Source organism: Budorcas taxicolor, chromosome 4 (genome assembly GCF_023091745.1).
Source record: "Budorcas taxicolor isolate Tak-1 chromosome 4, Takin1.1, whole genome shotgun sequence".
NCBI classification, from domain to species: Eukaryota; Metazoa; Chordata; class Mammalia; order Artiodactyla; family Bovidae; genus Budorcas; species Budorcas taxicolor.
Window position 1 is genome coordinate 42,002,015 of NC_068913.1, and position 24,663 is coordinate 42,026,677.

Genomic DNA, 24,663 nt, shown 5'->3' on the forward strand with positions numbered 1-24,663 from the left:
AAGAAGTACTCAAAAAATATATGCTTAAAAAAAATTAAAGATACCATAGAGGGTATAGTTCAATTTCTAGTGCCCACAGGAGCGATTACTTTTGTATCCTATTTTCAGACTTTTTGTCTTTTTTTTTTTTTGCCTCACAAAACTGTTTTGACTTTGTGTGAGGGAACAGAAACTTCTTAAGGAATGGAAGTGAAAAGCTGAGCAGTATGACTGTGCTTTGTAAATAGTGAAGTAGGAGAGGTCGGATGGAGAAGGAAATGGCACCAGATGGCCACTCCAGTATTCTTGCCTAGAGAATCCCCTGGACAGAGGAGCCTGGTGGGCTGCAGTCCGTGGGGTCACACAGAGTCGGACACGACTAAAGCAACTTAGCGTGCATGCATGAACTGGAGAAGGAAATGGCAGTCCACTCCAGTATTCTTGCCTGGAGAATCCCAGGGACAGAGGAGCCTGGTGGGCTGCCGTCTATGGGGTCACACAGAGTCGGACACGACTGAAGCGACTTAGCAACAGCAGCAGCAGCAGCAGCAGCAGGAGAGGTCAGATAGGTAGGCTTTAGGAGTTCCTACTAGGGACTCAAAAAGAGCTATTTCTTGCTGATCTATTTTATATTTTGACTTTCTGATTTCATTTGGCAAGTTCTGCTCCTCAAGCAGGTAGGGAATGAAACTTTCTGACAAAGAGATAGGTTTTCTCAGAACAGATACTGAGAATTTAGAGGGATATATTCAATACGGCTGTGTTTATATATCTTGAAAATGATTGCAATGATGTACTAAATTAGCATATTTCATGAATTTCCTCAAAAGACACCGTTCATTGATATTTGGGTAGAGTTCAAAGGTTAGTGCTGTGATAGTATATAAATATGGTATGGTTAATTGGAAAGGACAGTGTTTCTAGTGCCAAGAAGACCTAATTTCAATTTCCTTCCATTGGCTGTTTTCGATAGTGTGATCTTGAGAAAGGTATCTGATCTTTCTGAGAAATATTAACCATTAGTTCCTGAAAATAGGAGTAACGTAACAGTTACTATATTATGAGCAATATAACGTGACGGTAACTATTCTTACTGCTTTATTAACTTAATTTACCCTAATCACAAATCCGCAAGATGGATGATATCATTATCCCCATTTTACAGATACTAAACAGAGGCTTCAAGGAATTAAGTAACTTTGCTAGATAACACAGAAGTAAGTATCAGAGAGATCATTTACTCTGGCACTCTGGACTTAGGGCCTATACTGTGTACCACTATAAACCTTGTAGGACTGTAATGAAGAGAAGTAATTTATGAAAAATCTTAGACAAACTTTTGATTCAATATTTTCATTAGTAATACTACTACAACAATTAAGTTTTCAGGAAAAACTATGGACCTCAGTACAACTTATAACTTTGGGTTTTTAAAGGAAGATTTAGTTTTGAATCTCAAATGATTGGCTTGCTCATTCACTTTTGGATCATATTTGTATAAAAGATTGGGATTTGTGGTACCAAAAGTTGTGGAAAAAGGTTTTCTGCACAAGCTTTCAGTAGTTATGCGCAAGACTTAATCACTTTAACCAGTTTCCTTCTCACATAATTTTCAGATTCTTTCCAAATTCTGTGAGATTTGGGCAATCTGATCTTTACAAAGTCTTCTGAAGAGAAGTGAGCTCATCTTTTAAAGGATGTTGAATTCTTTGTTAGAGGGCTTCAAATAAATTGTCAAAAATTAGCACATAAATGCATAGACTCAAAAGTCATTCTAGTCACACATTGTTATTAATTCTATAATCAGCCACATACTATTTAAAACAAATCTGAATCTTAAGGCCAGAAATAATTTTAAGGTCTTGAAGATAATAAAAACAGAACAAATCCCTAAAAAACAAAATGGAAGAGGCTTCCTTAGATAAAGTGAAAAGGGTTATCCCTCCAGATTTGGTGTCATTTCAGATTAGAATCAGAAGAAAGAAGCAATCTTTAGAAGATCTGATTAGTCTCCTTAACAAGAGCCCTGGACTGTGTTCAACAGATGAATCTGCGAAGACCTTCTGAATAAATGATTATGGAAGGAACTAATTTTATTCCTGTAATTTTTCACTTTTAGTAAGCATTTCATGTATCTCTCATGTATGTTAAAATTTGAAAACCACCACTGTACTCAGGGAAAAGTGAAAGAGACCAAGTTTTTCAGCTGGGAATTCTTATCCTTCTTGAATTGGAGAAAATGGACTTTGGGTCCTACAGACTTAAATTGAAAACTTGGGAAAGTTACCCAAAATTCATCAACCATTTTTTCCATATATCTCATGCAGAAAACAATAGGGCAAGTTAATAGGATTGTTGTGAAGATTAGGTGAAATGGTTTAAACTTTTCTCAGTAAATTAGGGACTTTGTATGTTCTCTAGAGATAGTAGGTAGTGTTGAGTGATAGTTTAATAGAGGCAGACTGGATAAAGATTAAGAAAAATTGTATTCTACAAAAATCATTTACTTTTGTGCTGGAATTTGAGAATCAGTTTTGCTAGAATTTTTACACATTGTAACATTTTTATTGGTGCACAGATTGCACTTCAATACGAATTAAATGTTAACAAACTTTATTTAGTAGGATTGGTTCAGAATGCAACTGAAGAATAATGCTCCAAAGTTATGACAGTGTACAAATACCCGATTTAAACCTGAAACTCTTGTCTTGGCATGGAAACTAACAGCTGAGTGATAGCTACTATGCTCCAGGTGCTTCACACTTATTTTCTCTTTCAATTAGTACAGTTGTCCCCTCAGATAGATACTATTATTTCCATCATTTAGCTGGGGACAGTTAGTGACTAATAATTTAAGTTGGTTGCCTAAGGCCACATAATTAGTTAGATGCAGTGCCAAAAAGAACAATCTTTACTCCAGAAAACTGCATTAAAAAAAAAAAAAAAGTGAATTACCTGTATATAGTGGGTTGGGCTTCACTGGTGGCTCAGTGGTAAAGAATCTGCCTGCCAATGCAAGAGATGTGGGCTCAGTCCCAGGGTTGGCAATAGCCACTGTAGAAGGAAATGGTAACCCGCTCCAAGCAGCCTGCTGCAGTGTTCTTGCCTGGAAATCCCATGAACAGAGCAGCATGGCGGGCTGCAGTCCATCGGGTTGCAAAAGACGCAACTGAGCGACTAAACAACAGCAACATATAGTGGGATAAAAACACTTTTGGGGTTTGAATTGTACTGATTTAATTTCCACTTGGATGTTAAAAGACAATCTTGGTTGCTTTTATGTTCATTATGAGTAATCATGCTTGTAGAGTTTTTCAATTTGGGAAGTACAACTTGTATATATTTGGTGAATATAAGCCAAAGGTAAATGCCTACCTAAACCTGTTTAAACCTAAAACCTGGATAAATGGGTTTTAGGATAAACCTCTTCTGGTTTTAGGACATTAAGTGGCTTGTTTGACTTAGTTTTGCTAAGTTACTTGAATTTGTAATGTGAAATCCCTCAAATAACACTATTCCAACTATCTACACCTGTCATTTTGCCTAATAAAAGTATGTTGTGTTTTTGAGATTCAGGGATAAAAATGGTTATCAATCAAGTGAATCAAACTTCCGTCCACATTAAAAAGGCGACAGTGAGCTGTTAATATTCAGGTCAAACTTTGGCTTTTAAGAGCTTGTTACTTCCTCTTTTAAGTGTGCCTTATTTCCTCCAAAAGATTTTACTTGTACCCTGAAAATTAAAGAGACAGCCTTGGCTAATGCTTACCTCATGGAAGCAACAGCATTTCGTAAAATAAATAAGCTTTGAGTCTATAATCTGCTCTTATCCTTGAAGTGCGTGCAGGAATGATAAATATTTTGTCCCAGAGCAAAAGGAGAAAAGTGCAACACTGATCTTTTATTTTGAAAGATTGAGTAAGGCTGCGTCCACTCTATCTCAAAATCGGATCATGTGAGATTTGGAAACAAATGGTTTCCCAATATGGGATGTAGTAAAGAGAAACCCCTTACATATACATTGAAAAGCCATTGTATATATGATGAGTCTTGGGCTTTTCAAAGTTGCAGGAAACTTGGTCAGATCCTTTGTGCTTCTCTTGAAAAGAATCACCGGGTAGCTCTTTTTCTATGTAGAGGCACACTCCCAAGGACTGTTTAACTCTCCTCTCCAGCAGCTGAGTGCTGCAGTCACTGACCTTGTATTTTAGACAGTGTCAGGAGATAGAGATACAAGAGAAAAAGAGAAAAGGGGGCTTCTGCTTTGAATGACTGATGAATGTGTTTAAAGTGTAATGAACATGTCTCCTCTGTCCTCTACATTTTTCCAAAGTTGTTTCTTTGTTTTTAAGCCAAATGCAGTAACTCGGCTAAACAATGAGTCATGTTGAATTAAATAGTGTTTAGATAAAATAGCTGTCTCTTTAGGAAAACATCTCAGTATTCTTTGTTCATAAAGTCTGGTTCTTTAAATTTGAGATTTTGTGGTATACAGTTTATTATATCTTTTTTCCTGTGTGCAAAGGAAAATGGGTTTAAAGATGCATCAAGTGAAAATAGAGTTCAAGAATTTTGATAAGTTGGAGGAAGTGGGTGGTTAATTTCCAGATTGTCTGCTGAAATTTGTGGGTGGTCTTCCATCATGCTCTAAGAATCTAGAGATTGAAAAATTTTGGCAATATGTAGCTGTTTTCCAGTTAGTGATAACTGGTATTTCTTTCCTTGTCTAGTTCAGCGTTTTGTTACATGCAGTGCAACCAGAGTCCATTATGAGAATGCATTTAAATTACAAATGTCTGTAGAGAAAGTTTGTGCTGCTTGGTTCTTGACTAAGGAGTAATTACAGTTCTTTAAACTGACAGAATGTTGAATTGATCCATCAGTATTATCAGTCTCTTATTTCTAATTCAACATATCATGAAGAAGAATGTTAATAAGTTGAATTTTTTCCAAGACTTCTGTCCATGCATATTTATTTCTATGCAGGCATCTTATAGTTTAGTTGTACAAAAGGTTTTATTCTACTTTATTTACTTAATATTGCATTATAAAATAATCTCACTCCGGACAATTCTTTACTAGTAGAATGATCTTTGTATAGCTTGTAAGTTATCATGTAATGAGCTTTCTTAGATTTTCTTCATTGGTTTCTCAAGCAACTCTGAAAAAATTCAATCACTTTAGTTTGACATAGGAGGAATTTGTATCTTTAAATGTTACTTGCGTGACATTCAAGAATTTTGCAATTTTGCTTCCTGCTTGTTTCCTTGCTTGTGCCCACCCAAATCCTCTATTTTATCAACTCTATAAAATTCTAAATATATTTGAATTTCCCACCTCAGTGTTTCAACATAAGCTTTTTCTTCTCCCTGGAAAATACTCGTCTCTTTATTAACATGTTTATCCTTCAGATCACTGCTTATGTGACTCTCACAGAAGCTTTTTCTGATCCCTGATGTAAAGCAACTGCCCTTGCCTTAAACATTTATCCTGTCTTTTACCATACTGTGTGGCTTCCGTGCTGGCTCAGTGGTAAAGAATCTGCCTGCAAGGCAGGAGCTGCAGGAGACATGGGTTCCATCACTGGGGTGGGAAGATCCCTTGGAGGAGGGCATGGCAACCCACTCCAGTATTCTTGCCTGGAGAATCCTATGGACAGAGAAGCCTGGCAGGCTGCAGTCCATAGGGTCACACAGCGTTGGAAATGACCGAGCAATTTAGTATGCACACACGTGCATTTAGTACTGTGGTTATCAATTTAATAGAGTAGCTCAACTAATATTTCTTGAATGAAGAAATAAAGTCAGGCATGTCCTTCTATTTAAGATTTGCTTGTTATTTCCAGAAAGCTCTAATCTTCCTCCCTCAATGCTCCCTTAACTTCAGGCATCATCTTGTACTAGAGTTATTTGTGTACCTCCATTATTGAACTATCCGTTTTGAGGGGAAAGACCAAGAATTTTCATTTTTTACTGACCCCTTTCTCATATACTGTCTCTTGAATGATTGAATAAATATGTACCTCAAAAATGTTTGAATTTTGTGAACAACCTGTTATGTGTGAGTGTGTATATGTTTTTTTTAAATGTAAGCTTTACATCATCTTTTTAATGTAGGCTTAACCCTGGTGGCTCAGAGGTTAAAGCATCTGCCTGCAATGCTGGAGACCTGGGTTCGATCCCTAGGTCAGGAAGATCCCCTGGAGAAGGAAATGGCTAATCACTCCAGTATTCTTGCCTGGAGAATTCCATGGATGGAGGAGCCTGGTGGGCTACAGTCCATGGGGTCGCAAAGAGTTGGACATGACTGAGTGACTTCACTTTCTTTCACTTTCACTTTATATCATAGGGAACTGTAGCATGAAGGGTCAAAGAACTTTATGGGGTGAGACAGGAAAAAAGAGACTTCATTAACACATAGGATCGCCTGCTGTTCTTGCTCTAATCAAGTATGGTAACTAGGAATTCTCACTGAAGGGCTTCAAGGTATCCGAAGAATGTTTTATTGAGAGTGGTTAAATGTTGTGGTAGACAAGTATTAAATGTCTATCAAGTATTAAGTGCTACTGTAAAAATCTTTCCATATGATGCTTTGCATAGGCAGTGGTTCACTTGGGGGTTAGAGCTGAGGAACACAGGGCCTGTTGTATTCTCTCTGCCCTGGAATTTTGCTGGCTTGATTTATAGTGTGAGTGCTTCACCCCTCCCCACTGCAAACAGCTGAATCTGAGCTGTTGTCTCCCTTGCTACTGTTCTCACCTTGGACCCACTGTTTTGTTTTGTTTTAATAACTTTCCCCAAAGAAGCTTTTCCAAAAGTGTCAAGAGCTCTAGAAAGAAGGTGTCAGATGAAGTGTTTCCTCCTCCACAAGTTTACGTCCCTTGTTTACATCTTAAGTGGGCACTCTAAAGCCTTGCTGATAGCTGGAATGTCGACGATAAAGACATTTCAGCTCATCAGTGCTGTCCTCCACAGCTTGCCACTAGATTTGGTTCTACTTTCCAGACGAGTTTAAAGACTCTCAAGACATCTTAGCCATCCCCAAATTGTATATTTTCCTTATTCTGAGATAGACTCCAGCCACCACTTGCCGTACATTGGGCCAAAGATTGGCATCTAACATGTTTGAAGTCAGCGTCCATGTCTCCCAAGTAACCTTAGAAGAAGGGAAGTCAGAATTTATAAGTCTCTGGGTGACTGAATCACACAACACAAATGGAATATGCTTTAGGTGGGGGTGGGGGAAGCCTCGGGTTTTGGTTTAGCTTATTTTTCTAGAAAGGACGCAGTATTACTGTGTATAAATATGTTTCTAAGATAGATATTTAGAGAGGCTCTTTCTTTTTATCAGATTTATAGTAATGAGAAGGATTACATTGGCTTTATGGATATTTTGCAATAGTAGATAATACTTGTAAGCACATAAAAAGGAATTAGTTTCATGGACAATTTTATTGCTACAGGGAACATTGGAGACCATTCTGGTTAATAAATAATCTCATTCTTCCTTCTATTTTGTGGATGTATAACTTAAGGCGGGGGAAGTAGAAAGATGGGTAATTGGGTGAAGGGGGGCAAACCAAGCCCTGTATCAACAAATGGTGAAGCTAGAAATTCAGCTCCATTTGGTTCATTTCAAAATTGCACCTTTTTTCCTACCCCCTACTTTACATTTTCATAGTAATAAATTATTATCATGAAAACATTAATTTAAAAAATTCAATAACAGTTTTCTCTCATTTTATTGGTTCATGCTCCTAATTTTTAATTTAGCAAGATTCAGTTCAGTTCAGTCGCTCAGTAGTATCCGACTTTGCAACCCTATGAATTGCAGCATGCCAGGCCTCCCTGTCCATCACCAACTTCACCCAAACTCATGTCCATCGAGTCGGTGATACCATCCAGCCATCTCATCCTCTGTCGTCCCCTTCTTCTCCTGCCCCCAATCCCTCCCAGCATCAGAGTCTTTTCCAATAAGTCAACTCTTCGCATGAGGTGGCCAAAGTATTGGAGTTTCGGCTTTAGCATCAATCCTTCCAAAGAACACCTAGGACTGATCTCCTTCAGAATGGACTGGTTGGATCTTCTTGCAGTCCAAGGGACTCTCAAGAGCCTTCTCCAGCACCACAGTTCAAAAGCATCAATTCTTTGGCACTCAGCCAACTCTCACATCCATACATGACCACTGGAAAAACCACAGCCTTGACTAGATGGACCTTTGTTGGCAAAATAATGTCTCTGCTTTTTAATATGCTATCTAGGTTGGTCATAACTTTCCTTCCAAGGAGTAAGCATCTTTTAATTTCATGGCTGCAATCACCATCTACAGTGATTTTGGAGCCCAAAAAGATAAAGTCTGACACTATTTCCACTGTTTCTCCATCTATTTCCCATGAAGTGATGGGACCAGATGCCATGATCTTCGTTTTCTGAATGTTGAGCTTTAAGCCAACTTTTTCACTCTCCTCTTTCACTTTCATCAAGAGGCTTTTTAGTTCCTCTTCACTTTCTGCCATAAGGGTGGTGTCATCTGCATATCTGAGGTTACTGATATTTCTCCCAGCAATCTTGATTCCAGCTTGTGCTTCTTCTAGTTCAGCATTTCTCATGATGTATCCTGCATATAAGTTAAATAAGCAGGGTGACAGTATACAGCCTTGACATACTCCTTTTCTTATTTGGAACCAGTCTGTTGTTCCATGTCTAGTTCTAACTGTTGCTTCCTGACCTGCAGATAGGTTTCTCAAGAGGCAGGTCAGGTGGTCCGGTATTCCCATCTCTTTCAGAATTTTCCACAGTTTATTGTGATCCACACAGTCAAAGGCTTTGGCATAGTCAATAAAGCAGGCATAGATGTTTTTCTGGAACACTCTTGCTTTTTCCATGATCCAGCAGATGTTGGCAATTTGATGTCTGGTTCCTCTGCCTTTTCTAAAACCAGCTTGAACATCTGGAAGTTCACGGTTCATGTATTGCTGAAGCCTGGCTTGGAGAATTTTGAGCATTACTTTACTAGCGTGTGTGATTAAAAGATCATAAAACTCAACATAACAGTAAAATAGGGTAGAATGTGAATAAATGAAGAATTCTGTCTCTTAGTTAGAAGCAGTTTCATCTGCAAAACTATACAGAAGACAGAGTGGGTCTTAGCAAGTCTTACAGTGTAGTCCCCCAACCCCTAATCCATGACATCTAAACTATTTCAAATGATCTTCCTGGCAGCCTTTGAGAGAAGAGAAAAATTCTAAGGGAAATAAAGCAAATTTCAGCAAATCTGAGACCTGACATCATCTAGAGGATCAGGAAAGCCTTTATGCTGCTGCTAAGTCATTTCAGTTGTGTCCGACTCTGTGTGACTCCATAGATGTAAGCCCATTAGGCTCCCCCGTCCCTGGGATTCTCCAGGCAAGAACACTGGAGTGGTTTGCCATTTCCTTCTCCAATGCATGAAAGTGAAAAGTCAAAGTGAAGTCGCTCCGTCGTGTCTGACTCTTCACGATCCCATGGACTGTAGCCCACCAGGCTCCTCCATCCATGGGATTTTCCAGGCAAGAGTGCTGGAGTGGGGTGCCATTGCCTTCTCCGAAGCCTTTATGAAGCAGTCCAATTTAAATTGCATTGAAATTACTGCTTGAGTTATGAGTAGGAGCTAGTAAAAGGCAGGAAAAATCCTGTTACCAGGAGGAATAGCATATATTAATACAAAGGCTCTGAGGCAGAAAGGTGGAAGATAAGTTTGAAGATGTGAAAAGGTCAGGAGAACGAGAACACACAAAAAAGTGAACAAATAGTGATGATTGAGATTTTCTAGTGAGATAGTCTTGAACCAGATTACATCAGGCCTCAGAAGCCATGTTAAAAATTATTGATTTTGTTCTAAAAGTAATAGAAACCCATTCAAGACAGGAAGAGAGAACATAAAATTAAAATGATCATTTAAACATGAATCTCTTGAGAGTCTAAAGAGGGCACTATTGATAATTATACTGATAAACACCCCAAACTATGCTGTTTGGGGCAAGTTAAGATGAGAATCATCCTTATATTGATTAATTTTCCTTCAAATGCAATGCCTGGGAGATACATTCTGTGTTTACTTTTGCCCTTCCTTAGCCAGAGTCACAGAATAGAACTCTTATCACTTATTCTTTCTTTCATCCATTTGGCAATTTGGCTTCCACTTAGCCAATCATGCCCATCCATCAAAAACATAGAAAAGTGGAACCTTTTTACCTCTTACAGGAATCTATGTCTGACTGCTGTTCTTCTCAGACTTGCTATGATGATTCAATGAGAATAGCATCACTGAGAATTTGACTATTCTCAAATTGTTTGGAGAATGTGCTCCTCACCTTGTCCCATGTAGCCCCCTCACTCATCAAACTGGCAAATAAAGAAAATTTGAGAGACTAAGACATTTTTTATACTATATTTGACACTGAACATGTTGCAGGAAGATCGAATTCTGACTCCATGATGGATCTCTTTCTCTGACTTTAACCTTTGTTTTCAGTTGCTTTTGTTATTATGTTAATATTGTTCAGTAGCTAAGTCATGTCCCACTCTTTGCAACCCCATGGACTGCAGCATACCAGACTCCTTTGTCCTACACTCTCTCAGAATTTGCTCAGATTAATGTCCACTGAGTTGGTCATGATATCTAACCATCTCATCCTCTGCCACCCTTTTCTCTTGCCTTCAATCTTTCCTAGCATCAGGGTCGTCTTCAGCGAGTCGGCTCTTCCAATAAGGTGACCAAAGTATTGGAGCTTCGGCATCAGTCCTTCCAATGAATATTCAGGATTGATTTCCTTTAGCACTGAATGGTTTGATCTCCTTGCTGTCCAAGGGATTCTGAAGAGTCTTCTCCAGCACCTCAACTCGAAGGCATCACTTCTTCGGCACTCCACTTTCTTTATGGTCCAACTCTGAAATCGGTACATAACTAAGAAAAATCATAGCTTTGACTATACAGACCTTTACTAGTAAAGTGGTCTTTGCTTTTATAATACGCTAAGTTTGCCATATCTTGTCTTCCAAGGAGCAAGTGTCTTCTAATTTCGTGGCTGCAGTCACTGTCTGCAGTGATATTGGAGCCCAGGAAAGTAAAATTTGTCACTGTTTCCACTTTTTCCCATCTATTTACCATGAAGTGTTGAGACCAGATGCCATGATTTTAGTTTTATGAATATTGAGATTTAAGCTGACTTTTCATTCTCCCCATTCATTCTCCTCAAGAGGCTTTTTAGTTCCTCGTCACTTTCTGCCATTAGAGTGGTATCATCTGCATATCTGGGGCTTCCCTGTTGGCTCAGGTGGTAAAGAATCTGCATGCAATGCAGGAGACCTGGGTTCGATCCTGGGTTGCAAAGATCCCCTGGAGAAGGAATGACTACCCACTCCAGTATTCTGGCCTGGAGAATCCATGGACAGAGGATCCTGGCAGGCTGCAGTCCATGGAGTCACAAAGAGTTGGACATGACTGAGCGACTTTCACTTCATTTCATCTGTATATCTGAAGCTGTTGATATTTCTCCCAGCAATCTTGATTCCAGCTTGTGATTCATTCCAGCTTATATTCCATTTCTCATTATATACTCTGCATAGAAGTTAAATCAGAGAAGGAAATGGCAACCCACTCCAGTACTCTTGCCTGGAAAATCCCATGGACAGAGGAGCCTGGTAGGTTGCGGTCCATGGGGTTGCTAAGAGTCGGACACGACTGAGCGACTTCACTTTCACTTTTCACTTTCCTGCACTGGAGAAGGAAATGGCAACGCATTCCAGTACTTTTGCCAGGAGAATCCCGGGGTCGGCTGAGCCTGGTGGGCTGCCGTCTATGGGATCGCACAGAGTTGGACAAAACTGAAGCGACTTAGCAGCAGCAGCATAATATACAGCCTTGACCTACTCCTTACCCAGTATTCAACCAGTCCGTTGTTTATGTCTGGTTCTAACTATTGCTTCTTGACCTGCATACACGTTTCTTACGAGGCAGGTAAAGTGGTCTGGCATTACCATCTCATTAAGGATTTTCCACAGTTTGTTGTGATCCATAAATGGATCCATAAAAGTCAAATGCTTTAGCATAGTCAATGAAGCAGAAGTAGATGTTTTTCTGGAATTCCCTTGCTTTCTCAATGATCTAACAGATATTGACAATTTGATTTCTGGTTCCTCTGCCTTTTCTAAATCCAGCTTGTACATCTGGAAATTCTCAGTTCACATACTGTTGAATCCTAGCTTGAAGGATTTTGATTATTACCTTGCTGACATGTGAAATGAATACAGTTATGCAGTAGTTTGAACATTCTTTGGCATTTCTTTTCTTTGGGATTAAATGAAAACTGATCTTTTCCAGTCCTGTGGCCACTGCTGAGTTTTCCAAATTTGCTGGCATATTGAGTGCAGCACTTTTACAGCATAATCTTTTAGAATTTGTAAGTAGCTCAGCTATAATTCCATCACCTTCACTAGCTTTGTTTGTAGTTATGCTTCCTGTGGCCCACTTGATTTGACACTCCAGGATGTCTGGCTCTAGGTGAATGATCATACCATTGTGGTTATCTGGGTCATTAAGTCTTTTTTGTACAGTTCTGTGTATTCTTGCCACCTCTTCTTAATATCTTCTGCTTCTGTTAGCTCCTTGTCATTTCTGTTCTTTATTATGCCCATCTTTTCATGAAATGTTCCTTTGGTATCTCCAATATTCTTCAAGAGATCTGTAGTCTTTCCCATTCTATTGTTTTCCTCTATTTCTTTGCATTGTTCACTTAAGAATTCTTTCTTATCTCTGCCTACTCTTCTCTGGAACTGTGCATTCAGTTGAATATATCTTTCCCCTGTGAGATGATTATTTTGTGACATTAGTCTGCCATCTTATTGTTCAGCCAACTTTCTGAATAAAGTCATATCCCTTGCCTCAACACTTCATCTCTCATTTAATTGGCCTGGCATGTTGCAAGCAGACCAAACTTGGACTAGGTAACACACAGGCTCATGTGCAGGTCAAGAGCAAGATAAAAACCCAATAAATAAGTGTTTAAGTTGTCAGGCTCATTTGAAAAACAAAAGGGTGTCTGACTGACTTCACAGATGAAGGAAGCCACCATGCTTTGATTCCTGGCTCTGGCCTCTTCTATCAGTATTCATTACTATTTGGCCTTGGTTAGATTGCTCAAATTAACTGAAGTTTAGTTTCCTTAAATACGGAGAGGAGTAGTATTAAAGCCTAACACAAAGGTTTCAAATGGGAATAAGCTTCTTAAGTACCCAGAATAGTTAATTTCTCCTACCGTTAATCCCACAAATGGTAGCTATTTGGGACTATTATTTTTGAACAAATGAACTTTTACTACATTCCTTCTGGTCTCTCTTTGCCTTAGAAATTAGGAACTATAGTGTCAGCCTGCTGAAGTTTCAGTGCTCTTATCTTTATCTGCCTGTTTGTCCTAAAGGGGTAGGTGAAGTTCAATTTCTATCCTAGTTTCAAGATAGTAAGCCTCCAGGAGAGAATGGGTCACTTAAGAGCACTCTACTTAAAATTCTTCTGAGATAAGACAATTAGGAGAGGAAATTGTTTTCTGAGTAGCAATGTCCTGAAAGTAAAAGATATGCTAAGGATTTTCTTTAAAATCTGTTGGTGTGCATTCTGCAGATAGGTGAGGTGAGGTTTGTGGTAAGGAAACTGTCATGGTGGACTTAACCAAACAAAATTAACAGAGAAGAGTGAAAAAGCTGGCTTAAAACTCAACATTAAAAAAAAAAAAAGGAAAACAGATCGTGGCATCCAGTCCCATCACTTCAAGGTAAACAGAAGGGGAAAAAGTGGAAGAGGTGACAACATTTATTTCCTTGTTTTCCAAAATCACTATGGACGGTGACTGCAGCCATGAAATTAAAAGTTGCTTGCCCTTTAGGAGGAAGGAAGGAAAGCTGTGACAAACTTAGATAGTATATTAAAAAGCAGAGACATTGCTTTGCCAAAAAAAGGTCCGTATTGTTAAACCTGTGGTTTTTCCAGGATTCATGTGCAGATATGAGAGTTGGACTATAAGGACAGCTGAGTGGGCTGAAGAATTGATGCTTTCAAATTGTGGTGCTAAAGAAGACTCTTGAGAATCCCTTGGACTGCAAGGAGATCAAGCCAGTCAGTGCTAAATTTCCTTTATTCAATCCTGAATATTCATTGGAAGGACTAATGCTGAAGCTGAAGCTCCAATACTTTAGCCACCTGATGGAAAGAGCCGACTCATTGGAAAAGACCCTGATGCTGGGAAAGAGTGAATGTCAAAGAAGACTTGGGCGACAGAGGATAAGATGGTTGGAGAACATGACCGAGTCAATGGACATTAATTTGAGTAAACTCAGGGAGATAGTGAAGGACAGGGGAGCCTGGCATACTGCAATCTGTGGAGCTGCAGAGTCATACCCCATTTAGTGACTGAAAAACAACAAGAACAAGGCAAGATTTATAATTGTCATAGAGGCTTGATATTTTCATATTAGTGTCCTCTTTTGTGAACAGATATGTAGTGTGCCATGATAGTTCAGTTCAGTTCAGTCGCTCAGTTGTGTCCGACTCTTTGCGACCTCATGGACTGCAGCACGCCAGGCCTCCCTGTCCATCACCAACTCCCAGAGTTGACCCAAATTCATGTCCATTGAGTCGGTGGTGCCATCCAGCCATCTCATCCTCTGTCGTCCCCTTCTCCTCCTGCCCCCAATCCCTCCCAGCATCAGAGTCTTTTCCAATGAGGCAGTTCTTCCCATGAGGTGGCCAAAGTATTGGAGTTTCAGCCTCAGTATCAATCCTTCCAATGAACACCCAGGACTGATCTCCTTTAGGATGGACTTGTTGGATCTCCTTGCAGTCCAAGGGACTCTCAAGAGTCTTCTCCAACACCACAGTTCAAAAGCATCAATTCTTCAGTGCTCAGCTTTCTTCACAGTCCAATTCTCACATCCATACATGACCACTGGAAAAACCATAGCCTTGACTAGACGGATGTTTGTTGGCAAAGTAATGTCTCTGCTTTTTAATATGCTGTCTAGGTTGGTCAAAACTTTCCTTCCACGGAGTAAGCATGTGCTGTGATAAGGGCTCAATAAATATGCATTGAATATATAAATTAATAACACATCATGAACTATTAAATATAATTTTAAATGACTGTTGCATATGCTTTTCATAAAGAGACTCCTAAGAGTTGATTTTTCAATCAAGCAATCTTTTGTTTGTTTTGAAATTTATAATAGCCTGAAAGATGAGATAGTATTCTGAGGGAATAAGTTCCTCTACTTAGTAGTTTAACAGATATATATATTTGATAGAAGAGAATCCTAGACTTTCCCATCTTTCCTCCACCAAGATCACATTCCACATCACAGGAATAAGTTCTTATTGACTTAGTCACCTTGGAATTGTTAAGATCGCTAACAGTACAGAGTGAAAGTCACTCTGTCATGTCCGACTGTTTGTGACCCCATGTACTGTATAGTCCATGGAATTCTCCAGCTCAGAAAACTGGAGTGAGTAGCCTTTCCCTTCTCCAGGGGATCTTCCCCACCCAGGGATTGAACCCAGGTCTCCGGCATTGCATGCAGATTCCTTACCAGCTGAGCCACAAGGGAAGCCCAGAATACAAAGGGTAATTCTTAATATGGTTAGGGAAAGAGTGTTGTTAACAGAGAGAATACATTCCTTAAATTAAACTATGTTTTAATTGCTATAGTAAGATGTTGACGATATTCAAGTGGTTCTAGAAATTTATATTGCTAGAGTTTATATTTTGGGGAAACTTCTTGTTTTCCCAGCCTTGGTTAAATTCTTAAGGCTCACAGTGGTTTCCATATCAAAACAGGAATTCCAGGTAAGCATATAATGCTACAAATTTTCCCTCCCTGGCATGGAAGACATTACAATAATTTTCTACCCTTGAACTCTACAGTAATGTGGATTTCAAACTAGAAACGTGCAAGTTTTGTTGTGGCTGTTTGTTTGTTTTAATACTGTTTCCCAGGAGATCTTCCCAGGGACTTAGAGACCTGTACTGCCCTTTGTGGTGCCACTGCATTTTCTAATAGCACTTATTCTCAAAGTTCCTTCTCAATCAGTTGAACGTGTCCTGAGAAACAGTTCAACTGGATATACTTCCAATGCTGTAAAAAGGATGACATAATTATTAAAATATAAAGAGACAGATGCAGGACAGTGCTATTCTTTGACTTGTTTAGATGAGAGACTAGTAATTGTGATTTCCCTCTCTCACTGTTGCCAAATCATTGTATCAGTTATTTTCTGTAACTGTGGTCAAATTATTGAATCATTCGTTGACTTAAGTTGGGTCTGTGTTAAGTCAAAATAATGAATTCTTTGTTCTTTTTATAGATAAAAATTCTGGATGCTTTGAACTCCTCTCTTTATTCTTTAAGGGGAAAAAAAAAAATGTTTGTTTATATTTTTTTTAGTTTTTCCCAGGCACCAAAGTTCAATTTTGGCTAACTAACAGCAGTTTAAATAGAGTTTAAAAAAATAACCTCAGCTTTTAGGCTTCTAACAGAGGTACCTCTAAAGTAAATCTTCCTTGTTTAACAGCTGTCAACTGTCAATGAGCTACAGGTAATTAAATTTGAAGATAGCTTTATGGCCCACAAAAAGAGATAAAATCCTTGAACCAGAAAGGTCTTAAGTTAATGCAGTTATTGCTCCCTCTGGTATTTGAATTTAATGCAAGAAATTGATTGTTTTCTAATGAAATAGGTAAAGAGAACTGTCATTGTTTGTTACTTGCAAATAAAATTTGGTTGAAGCTGTTTTCCCAGCTCAGTTTTATAAACACTCTTGGTTTTATTTCAATATAGATTAGGAAAATAAGGCAAAAAGAAAGAAAAAATGAAGAATATTTTGAGGAAAAAAAATACCCAAACTCAACAAACCATGGTAGGAAGAGTGAGAAGGTGTTAGGGGCTGTGAACACTGGAAACTCAAGGTGCCTTAAAAAATTCAAGGATTTTTTTTTTTTCTTTAATCATATGTAACAGAAGTAGTCCTTAGACTTCCCTGGGCCAGTGGTTGAGACTCAGAGCCTCCACGGCATGGGGGGCAGTTTCCATCCCTGGTTGGGGAATAAAATCCTGCATCCCATGCAGTATGGCCAAAAAACGAGAGAAGTAGTCCTGTAATAGAGCAGTTCTAGGGCTAGTTAGGGCATTAAATGATTTCTTAGAGAACTTAAGTTTTTTTTTTTTTTAATTTCTGCATTCTCAGAAAACAGTCTTTTTGGTGGCAGCAACTGCTGAAATATTGTACTTACATGCCAATATCCAGAGGCAGAAAAAGAAGGCACCTCTCTTTTGTGTCAGTTTTAAGACCCAATACCCTCTTCCAGTAACTTTGCAGAAGACTTTCTCTATGTCTGTTGAGTCAGAACTAGTCATGTGGCCACATTTTAGACACTAGCTTTCTAGGGGATCCAGTGTAGTTGGCACAGACCAGTTCTGCCAACAGGAAAGAAAAAGAAGCTGTCTGTTAGACAGAGGGTCACTGATCTTTCCTGCAGAAACGAGCACACTGATCCTCTACCGTGTGCTAGTGCGGCTTTGAACTATGTATTGACATAACCAGTATATAGATGAGAACATCAAAACCCGGGAGAAAAGAGGTAATTTGTTTTTTGATTTTTTTTAAAAAACAGATTAGTAAGTGATGCAACTGGGATTTCACCTCAGAACTGTTTGACTCCAGCTCTGTACTTTTTCCACAATATCATGTTGCTTCAATACTTCAAGACACACTTTGAATTTTGATTACAGAGCTAGTCTTTTTGGATCTAACAGTCAATGTGTCTCTGTTCTTTGCTTTTCACTTATATTTACTCTTCTTCAGAGCTTCTACCCAGAACTTCTTCAGACCTGTTTACTCTCAGAATTGCATATCATCCATGAGAGGAACTGGAGGTTTCTCCCTTAAGATTTTATATTCCTGATGGGAAACTAGTTATCTAAATTTTACATGCTTGTGGAATATTTCTGCTTTGATTTGAATTGAATCTATCAACACTCAATCTCTTTACCAAAGAAATTTCCATCTCAAATCCCTCAAAAGTAGTAAAGGCCATGTTCAATTCATCCTGTTCTTAGTTTACAACTTTGGAAGATGATTGCCTCTTCCTTATACCTAAGGGCCAGCTTCATATAAAATCATTCCAAATCCTTTCGAGTATCCCTCACATCTATTTCTGGCATGTCAGATCTTTATTAACATCATAGCTGGAACAGCATCTCCTAGTTTTCCAGTCTCACATGCCCCCAAATTATCCTGCACACTCAAATTATTATTCTTAAAGATAGTTTATTATTTTACAGTCCTGCTCAAATAAGTTGAGTAGATTCTACATGGGAAAAGCAGAAATCTGATATATATATATTAATAAATATAAATCAGACAGTGTGGTCCCTCCATATTTGCTCCCTGTGTAACAAATTGTCCTTCTTACTTGTCTGGCTGAAGCTTGCTGTCTTGTCCCAAGTCATAATAATACATAACCCATGTAACCCACATCACCATAAGACAGATACTCTTTTAAGAACTTGATGCATATTAACTATTTAAACCTCACAATCCCCCTGTGATGTAGGAACTATTATTGTCTTGACTTAATCGGTGAAAACACTGGAGTCTAGAGGGGTAAAGGCACTTGCCAAGTATATCGATAAATGAAATGGCAGGGCCAACATTCAGACTCTGGTGGTTAGATCCCAGATGCGATCCACTCAGTTGCATTTTACTTAGTCCGTGTGTTTCACTGGAGAGTTTCTTATTCATGAAGTGTTTGTTGAAAATCTATCCTGCTGCTGCTGCTAAGTCGCTTCAGTCGTGTCCGACTCTGTGCGACCCCATAGACGGCAGCCCACCAGGCTCCCCCGTCCCTGTGATTCTCCAGGCAAGAACACTGGAGTGGGTTGCCATTTCCTTCTCCAATGCATGAAAGTGAAAAGTGAAAGTGCAGTCGTTCAGTCGTGTCGGACTCTCAGCGACCCCATGCACTGCAGCCCACCACCCTCCTCCGTCCATGGGATTCTCCAGGCAAGAGTGCTGGAGTGGGGTGTCATTGCCTTCTCCGATCCTGCACCCAACTGGAACCCTACAAATGATGTTTTAAGAGGGAAATTGCGAAATCATGAATCTGCTCCATAGGGTGAAAAGCAAGCTTTATTAAACGCTCTGGATTTTAGGCAAATTTAAGCAGAATGTGTCTTCTCCACCCTTTGAGTGACATTTGTTGTATTTTATATTCTCCCATGTTCTGAAGTCTTGGATTTTTTTTTTTTTTCGCTATTTCAACAATAACCTCTCATCTAGCAAGGACTGACATGTTTTCCTGAATGACATCTCTCCACTCTTTTCCACTCTGCTCATGAAAGAAGGTGTTTCAGTTTCCAGGCCTGTTACACCAGGACTGCCAGCTGCATCGCTTGGCTGTCTGTGATATCTAGTGAGGCTCAGTAACTAGGTTAGCATGCTACACCCTCATGTCTGTTATTTCCAAAGATCTGTCATCTGAGTCTCTTATTTAAATGGTCTTTCTATATCTTTTGTTCTTGTCTTCTCTCATGATTTACTTCTTAAGATTCTTCTGAAATACTTTACTAAGTTGTTAATGGTTCTTTCCACATTAAAAAAATCTTGCGCTTTACTGTCACTGAGTGGACAGAATGTCAGAGACTATGATTTAAGAGAATGTGTTAGTAATTTTAGGAATCTAGCTTTTTAAATTAAAAAAGAAAAAGAAAAAAATGGGAAAATTTGCATCTTTTTTCTAATTATGCTTTCCTATAACTAGTAATTCAGATTATTCAGACCAACAGTAAAGATTATTATAATTGAATAGCTTGTTATTCATTTCAGATGTATATTTACAGTATCAATTCTATTGATTTTCATATAGACTCTCAGTAGAGCATACCATTATTGTTGTTTTTTCCCAATGAAGAAATTAAGGCACAGTGAGGTGCAGTAAATTGCTCAATGTCACAGGAAGTTTGGTGCCACAGTCTGGCTTCATAATCACTATTCTGTTCCCACAGTATTTTTAGATCATTGGCTAGATATAAAACCACTTGAAAGATATTATGACAGGCATTCTGAACTGGTGTGCCCAGAAAACAGGTTAACTTTGTTGTTCTCTGTCTTCACACTTGAGCCTGAATGTTCACAGAATAAAGTTCATGGCTGCCGATAAGAATTCACAGAATGTTTAATTTTGTTTTAAGTCAAATCACAGCCCTATGGGAATTTCTCGAAATGTATTTGCTGTTCAATGACTAAAATTTAGAAATAGTTCAACATTGAAAGAGTAATGCCTGAAAACAGACGGTTTTGTAGAGTTTATCACTTTCTTAAGATCATAATCAAAAGAACAAACAACTTTTGAACCATTTGAGTGGAAAAGTCTTTAATTGTGCAGAGGAGCATTTTGACTGGCAAGAAAATTGAACCTACTACAATGATTATTGATTTTTTTAATTGTCACGCACATTCATTGTATTGAAAATTTAGCTATACAGACACATATTTAATGTACAAGAATTTAAATGCACATATGTCACTGACCATTGAGATACTGAAAATCTAGAAATTCAGAACATTTGAAAATTCATGTTTTACTTTCGATACATATGTATATGATAAATATTTAAAGTTGGAAATAGTCCTAAAAAGATGAACATATTGAATCCAACAATAAAACATTAAGAGAAGCTAGGAGGACATTTACGCTGTCATTGCTTTTGTTCTTGTTCAGTCTACTCAAGTGTTTTCGGTTGATTTATCTTAACTAGTTTTGAGCTGATGAGAAACTAAATAACTGAGTTGAGATCTTATGAAATGTGTGTAATTTTATAATCAAGTAATACTACTATTTAACATTGCATTTATTGATATATGTTTTAATTCACCATAAAGGCAATAAATTAAAAAATCCAATAAGACAACTGTTTTAAAATTAATTTGTTGTAAGAGGAAAATATATCTTGATTTTTTTGGGTAAATATTTCAGTAATATAATTTTCATTAAAATAATAAGATCAAGATTCTCAATTTTCACTTGTGGTATTCACCATTTCAGAGCTTCGAGAAACCAAGACATCTGAATACTTCAGCCTATCCCAGCACCCTTTAGACTACAGGATATTATTAATGGATGAAGATCAGGACCGGATGTACGTGGGCAGCAAAGATCACATTCTTTCCTTGAATATTAACAACATAAGTCAAGAACCTTTGAGTGTAAGTTTATCATTTTCATGAGGGCAGTGCTGAATTCCTAGATGCCTTGTTCTTTAAAACTTTCAAACATGACAAAAAATTATGAATTTCATTAGAATAGGCCACATGTCAATAAATAGTTGAAAGTACTTATTTCAAGGACTGAAAATATAATAAATTCAGTTCTCCATGTCTACTTTCATAGTTTTAACCATCTAAAACTTGAAACTAAGTGCGAAAATCCTTCCTATGTATACATACATCAAATGCAAAAAAGAGAAGCATGGAGTATAGCATGAAAAATGGTGAGTTTAAAGGATAACCTACCTTGTCATCTGTATGTAGTCCAAGACAGCCTTGAAAGGAACACAATTATTAAATTCACTGTTCTGTGAACAAGTGTGGCCTGCACAGCAGGGATTAGAACTGCATGGGTCCAATTACATGCAGATTTTTGAGGGTTATAAATACTATATATTACATGGTTGATTGAATCTTTAGATGTGGAATTGGAATATAAGGTCAGTGTCCCTAACCAGCAAGTTGTTCAAGGGTTAACTATTTCATTGTACTAGGTTGGTGCAAATGTAATTGTGGTTTCAGACTATGAATTTTAAATCATTAAAACTAGGTTCCAACACATCTTGATTAATCAAAATAGGAACCATTACAAGCAACACATTTTTGCCAACAAGAAGTAAATTTGTTTATTTTTGTAGCATAAAAACCTCTGCTTCAGGATTTAACAAACTCTTTCAAAACATTTTCTGCCTCCTGCTGGTTGTGGAAGCATTTTCCATACTTGTCTAGCTGCTTGAAGAAGTTGTAGTCAGTTGACGAGAGATCAGGTAAATATGGCAGATGAAACAAAACTTTGTAGCCCAATTCATTCAACTTTTGAAGCATTGGTTGTGTGACGTGGTCAAGCATTGTTGTGGAGAAGAATTGGGCCTTTTCTTTGACCAATGTCGACTGCAGGAGTCACGGTTTTCAGTGCATCTCATCGATTTGCTGAGCATATTTCTCACATGTATTGGTTTTGCCAGGATTCAGAAAGCTGTGGTGGATCAGACCAGCAGCAGACTACCAAACAGTGACCATGACCTTCATGACCTTTTTTTTTTTGGTGCAAGTTTGGCTTTGGGAAGTGCTTTGGAGCTGCTTCTCGGTCCAACTACTGAGCTAGTCATCACCAGTTGTCATATAAAACCCACTTTTCATCACATGTTGCAATCTAATCAAGAAATGATTTGTTGTTGTTGCACAGAAAAGAGAAGACAACACTTCAAGACAACAGTTTTTTTGATTTGCGGTGAGTTCATGAGGCACCCTCAAGCTTTTTCACCTTTCCACTTTGCTTCAAATGCCAGACAACCTTAAAATGATTGGCGTTGAGTTCTTCAGCAACTTCTTATGTAGTTGTAAGAAGATCACCTTCAATGATGGATCTCAGTTGGTCGCTGTCAGTTTGCAGTGATGACTCTCTATTGGTAGTTGTCAACTTGTGATGGCCAGGCACCATGCTCCTCATCATCAAGGCTCTCGTCTCCTTTGCAGAAATTCCTGAACCACCACTGCACTGTATGTCCATTAGTAGTTTCTGGGCCAAATGCATTGTTGATGTTGCAAGTTGTTTCTGCTGCTTTACAACTGATTTTGAAATTTAGTAAGAAAATCACTCAAATTTGCTTTTTGTCTGATATTATTTCCACAGTCTGTTGCTGCTGCTAAGTCACTTCAGTCATGTCCGACTTTGTGCAACCCCATAGGCAGCAGCCCACCAGGCTCCTCTGTCCCTGGGATTCTCCAGGCAAGAATACTGGAGTAGGTTGCCATTTCCTTCTCCATTCCATAGTCTAAAATACATGTAAAATAAAAAATAAGTAATAAGTCATAGCAAAAAAAACCCATAAAACAAAAATGTGCATTAAAATGTACAGTATATCCACATTTATTTATGAATATATTCTGATGTTAAACAGCAAATTTCAACAGTGCAAAACCACAGTTACTTCTGCACCAACCCAAATATTTCACAGCAAGGAAATAAAATGAGGTTCATTGGAGTAAAGAAATAAAAGTAGATTAATTATAAATTTGTTACAACAAGGAGACTTTTCAATTTATTATTTTAACATGACAATTAAAAAAACATCATCCTCACCAGCCCTAATCCAAGGCTACAACAACTTAGAATGCTGTCACAGAATGTCAGACAGAGTCTTTAGTCGAGTCATTTTAGCTGTTGAAGTACATAGTTTCAGGTAAATCTATCAGCCTAGCTCTGTAGTTTACTGGAAAAAATGAGATAGCAATATGAACATAAATTCACTGTGATATAACCAGTTGTGCAAAGTGTACTGTAAATCAGAAGGAGGGAAATACACATTATACTGTGCATCTTAATAATTTCCTTATTTGAAAAATTGTACTACTAGTAAATGGGCACTTATCATAGAAAGACTTGTTAAAGGAAAAATTCACAGAAGAAACAAAAACATAATTGCTAAAATAAAGTATTAAAACCTTATTAACTTGAATTCATAAGTGAAAGAATAATTTTGAAATATAAATATAGAAATAGCTTTAAAATATCTGTTAGCATAAAGTAAATGAAGAACATTGGGCTGTCATATGTACAAATGAGATTATGCAACCTTTGTTTTCCTTTCTGAGCAGGTTTTCTGGCCAGCATCTGCAATCAAAGTCGAAGAGTGCAAAATGGCTGGCAAAGATCCCACAGTGAGTGCTTAAAAAAAAATCCAAAACTTATGGTCTTTGAATTCATGTACTTTAAGTGCAGCCAAAAGTAAGACAAAGGGTGTTGGTGTTCTGAATCCTCTGCAGGACATATGGCAAAAAATGTAAATGCAAAGTGATTGGAACTCTTAAACACTGTAACTTAGGAATTCCTGACTGGGTGAAAATTTCCTGCTTTGCTTTTATTATTGCACCCTGACACTTTTCATGATGGATTTTAGTAATAACCCCTGTTCAAAGTGGATCCAACCTGCAGAATTCTCAGCATGCTGCTAAAATAATGATAATTCAAGTGTCTGGAGTAGCTCCCAGATACAATGTGGGCTTTTCCAAAGAAAGATTCTCGGCAAAGGGTTATGGTTAGCCAGCACATTCCAGAGGTATAAATCACCAGTAATGACTGGTATCTTTGTTGATTAAAAATAACCACAGAAACAAAATCAAGACGGATATAAGCATAAGTAAGTGTTCAGTGTGCGACACTTTTACAAAATGTATTCCTTTAGGTGAGATTTCATATACAGAGTCAAGGAATAAATCTATATTTATTTCTACAAATAGCTTGCTGAAATGGACACATTAAATTATTCTTGAATGTTATTTTTAAAATGGAGCAACTCTTTAAGTGCACAAGTCATTTAATGATTTTCGTTGTTT

General features: G+C 38.0%; 1 protein-coding gene across 1 annotated transcript in view; it reads left to right on the plus strand.

The window, feature by feature from the left end:
* SEMA3C (semaphorin 3C) overlaps window positions 1–24,663 on the plus strand; it is a 203,926-nt gene that overhangs the window by 93,660 nt on the left and 85,603 nt on the right. The window contains exons 3-4 of the mRNA XM_052638572.1: window positions 21,107–21,267; window positions 23,926–23,988. Of these exons, the coding sequence (XP_052494532.1) occupies window positions 21,107–21,267; window positions 23,926–23,988 (224 nt within the window). The remainder of the gene's footprint in view (window positions 1–21,106; window positions 21,268–23,925; window positions 23,989–24,663) is intronic.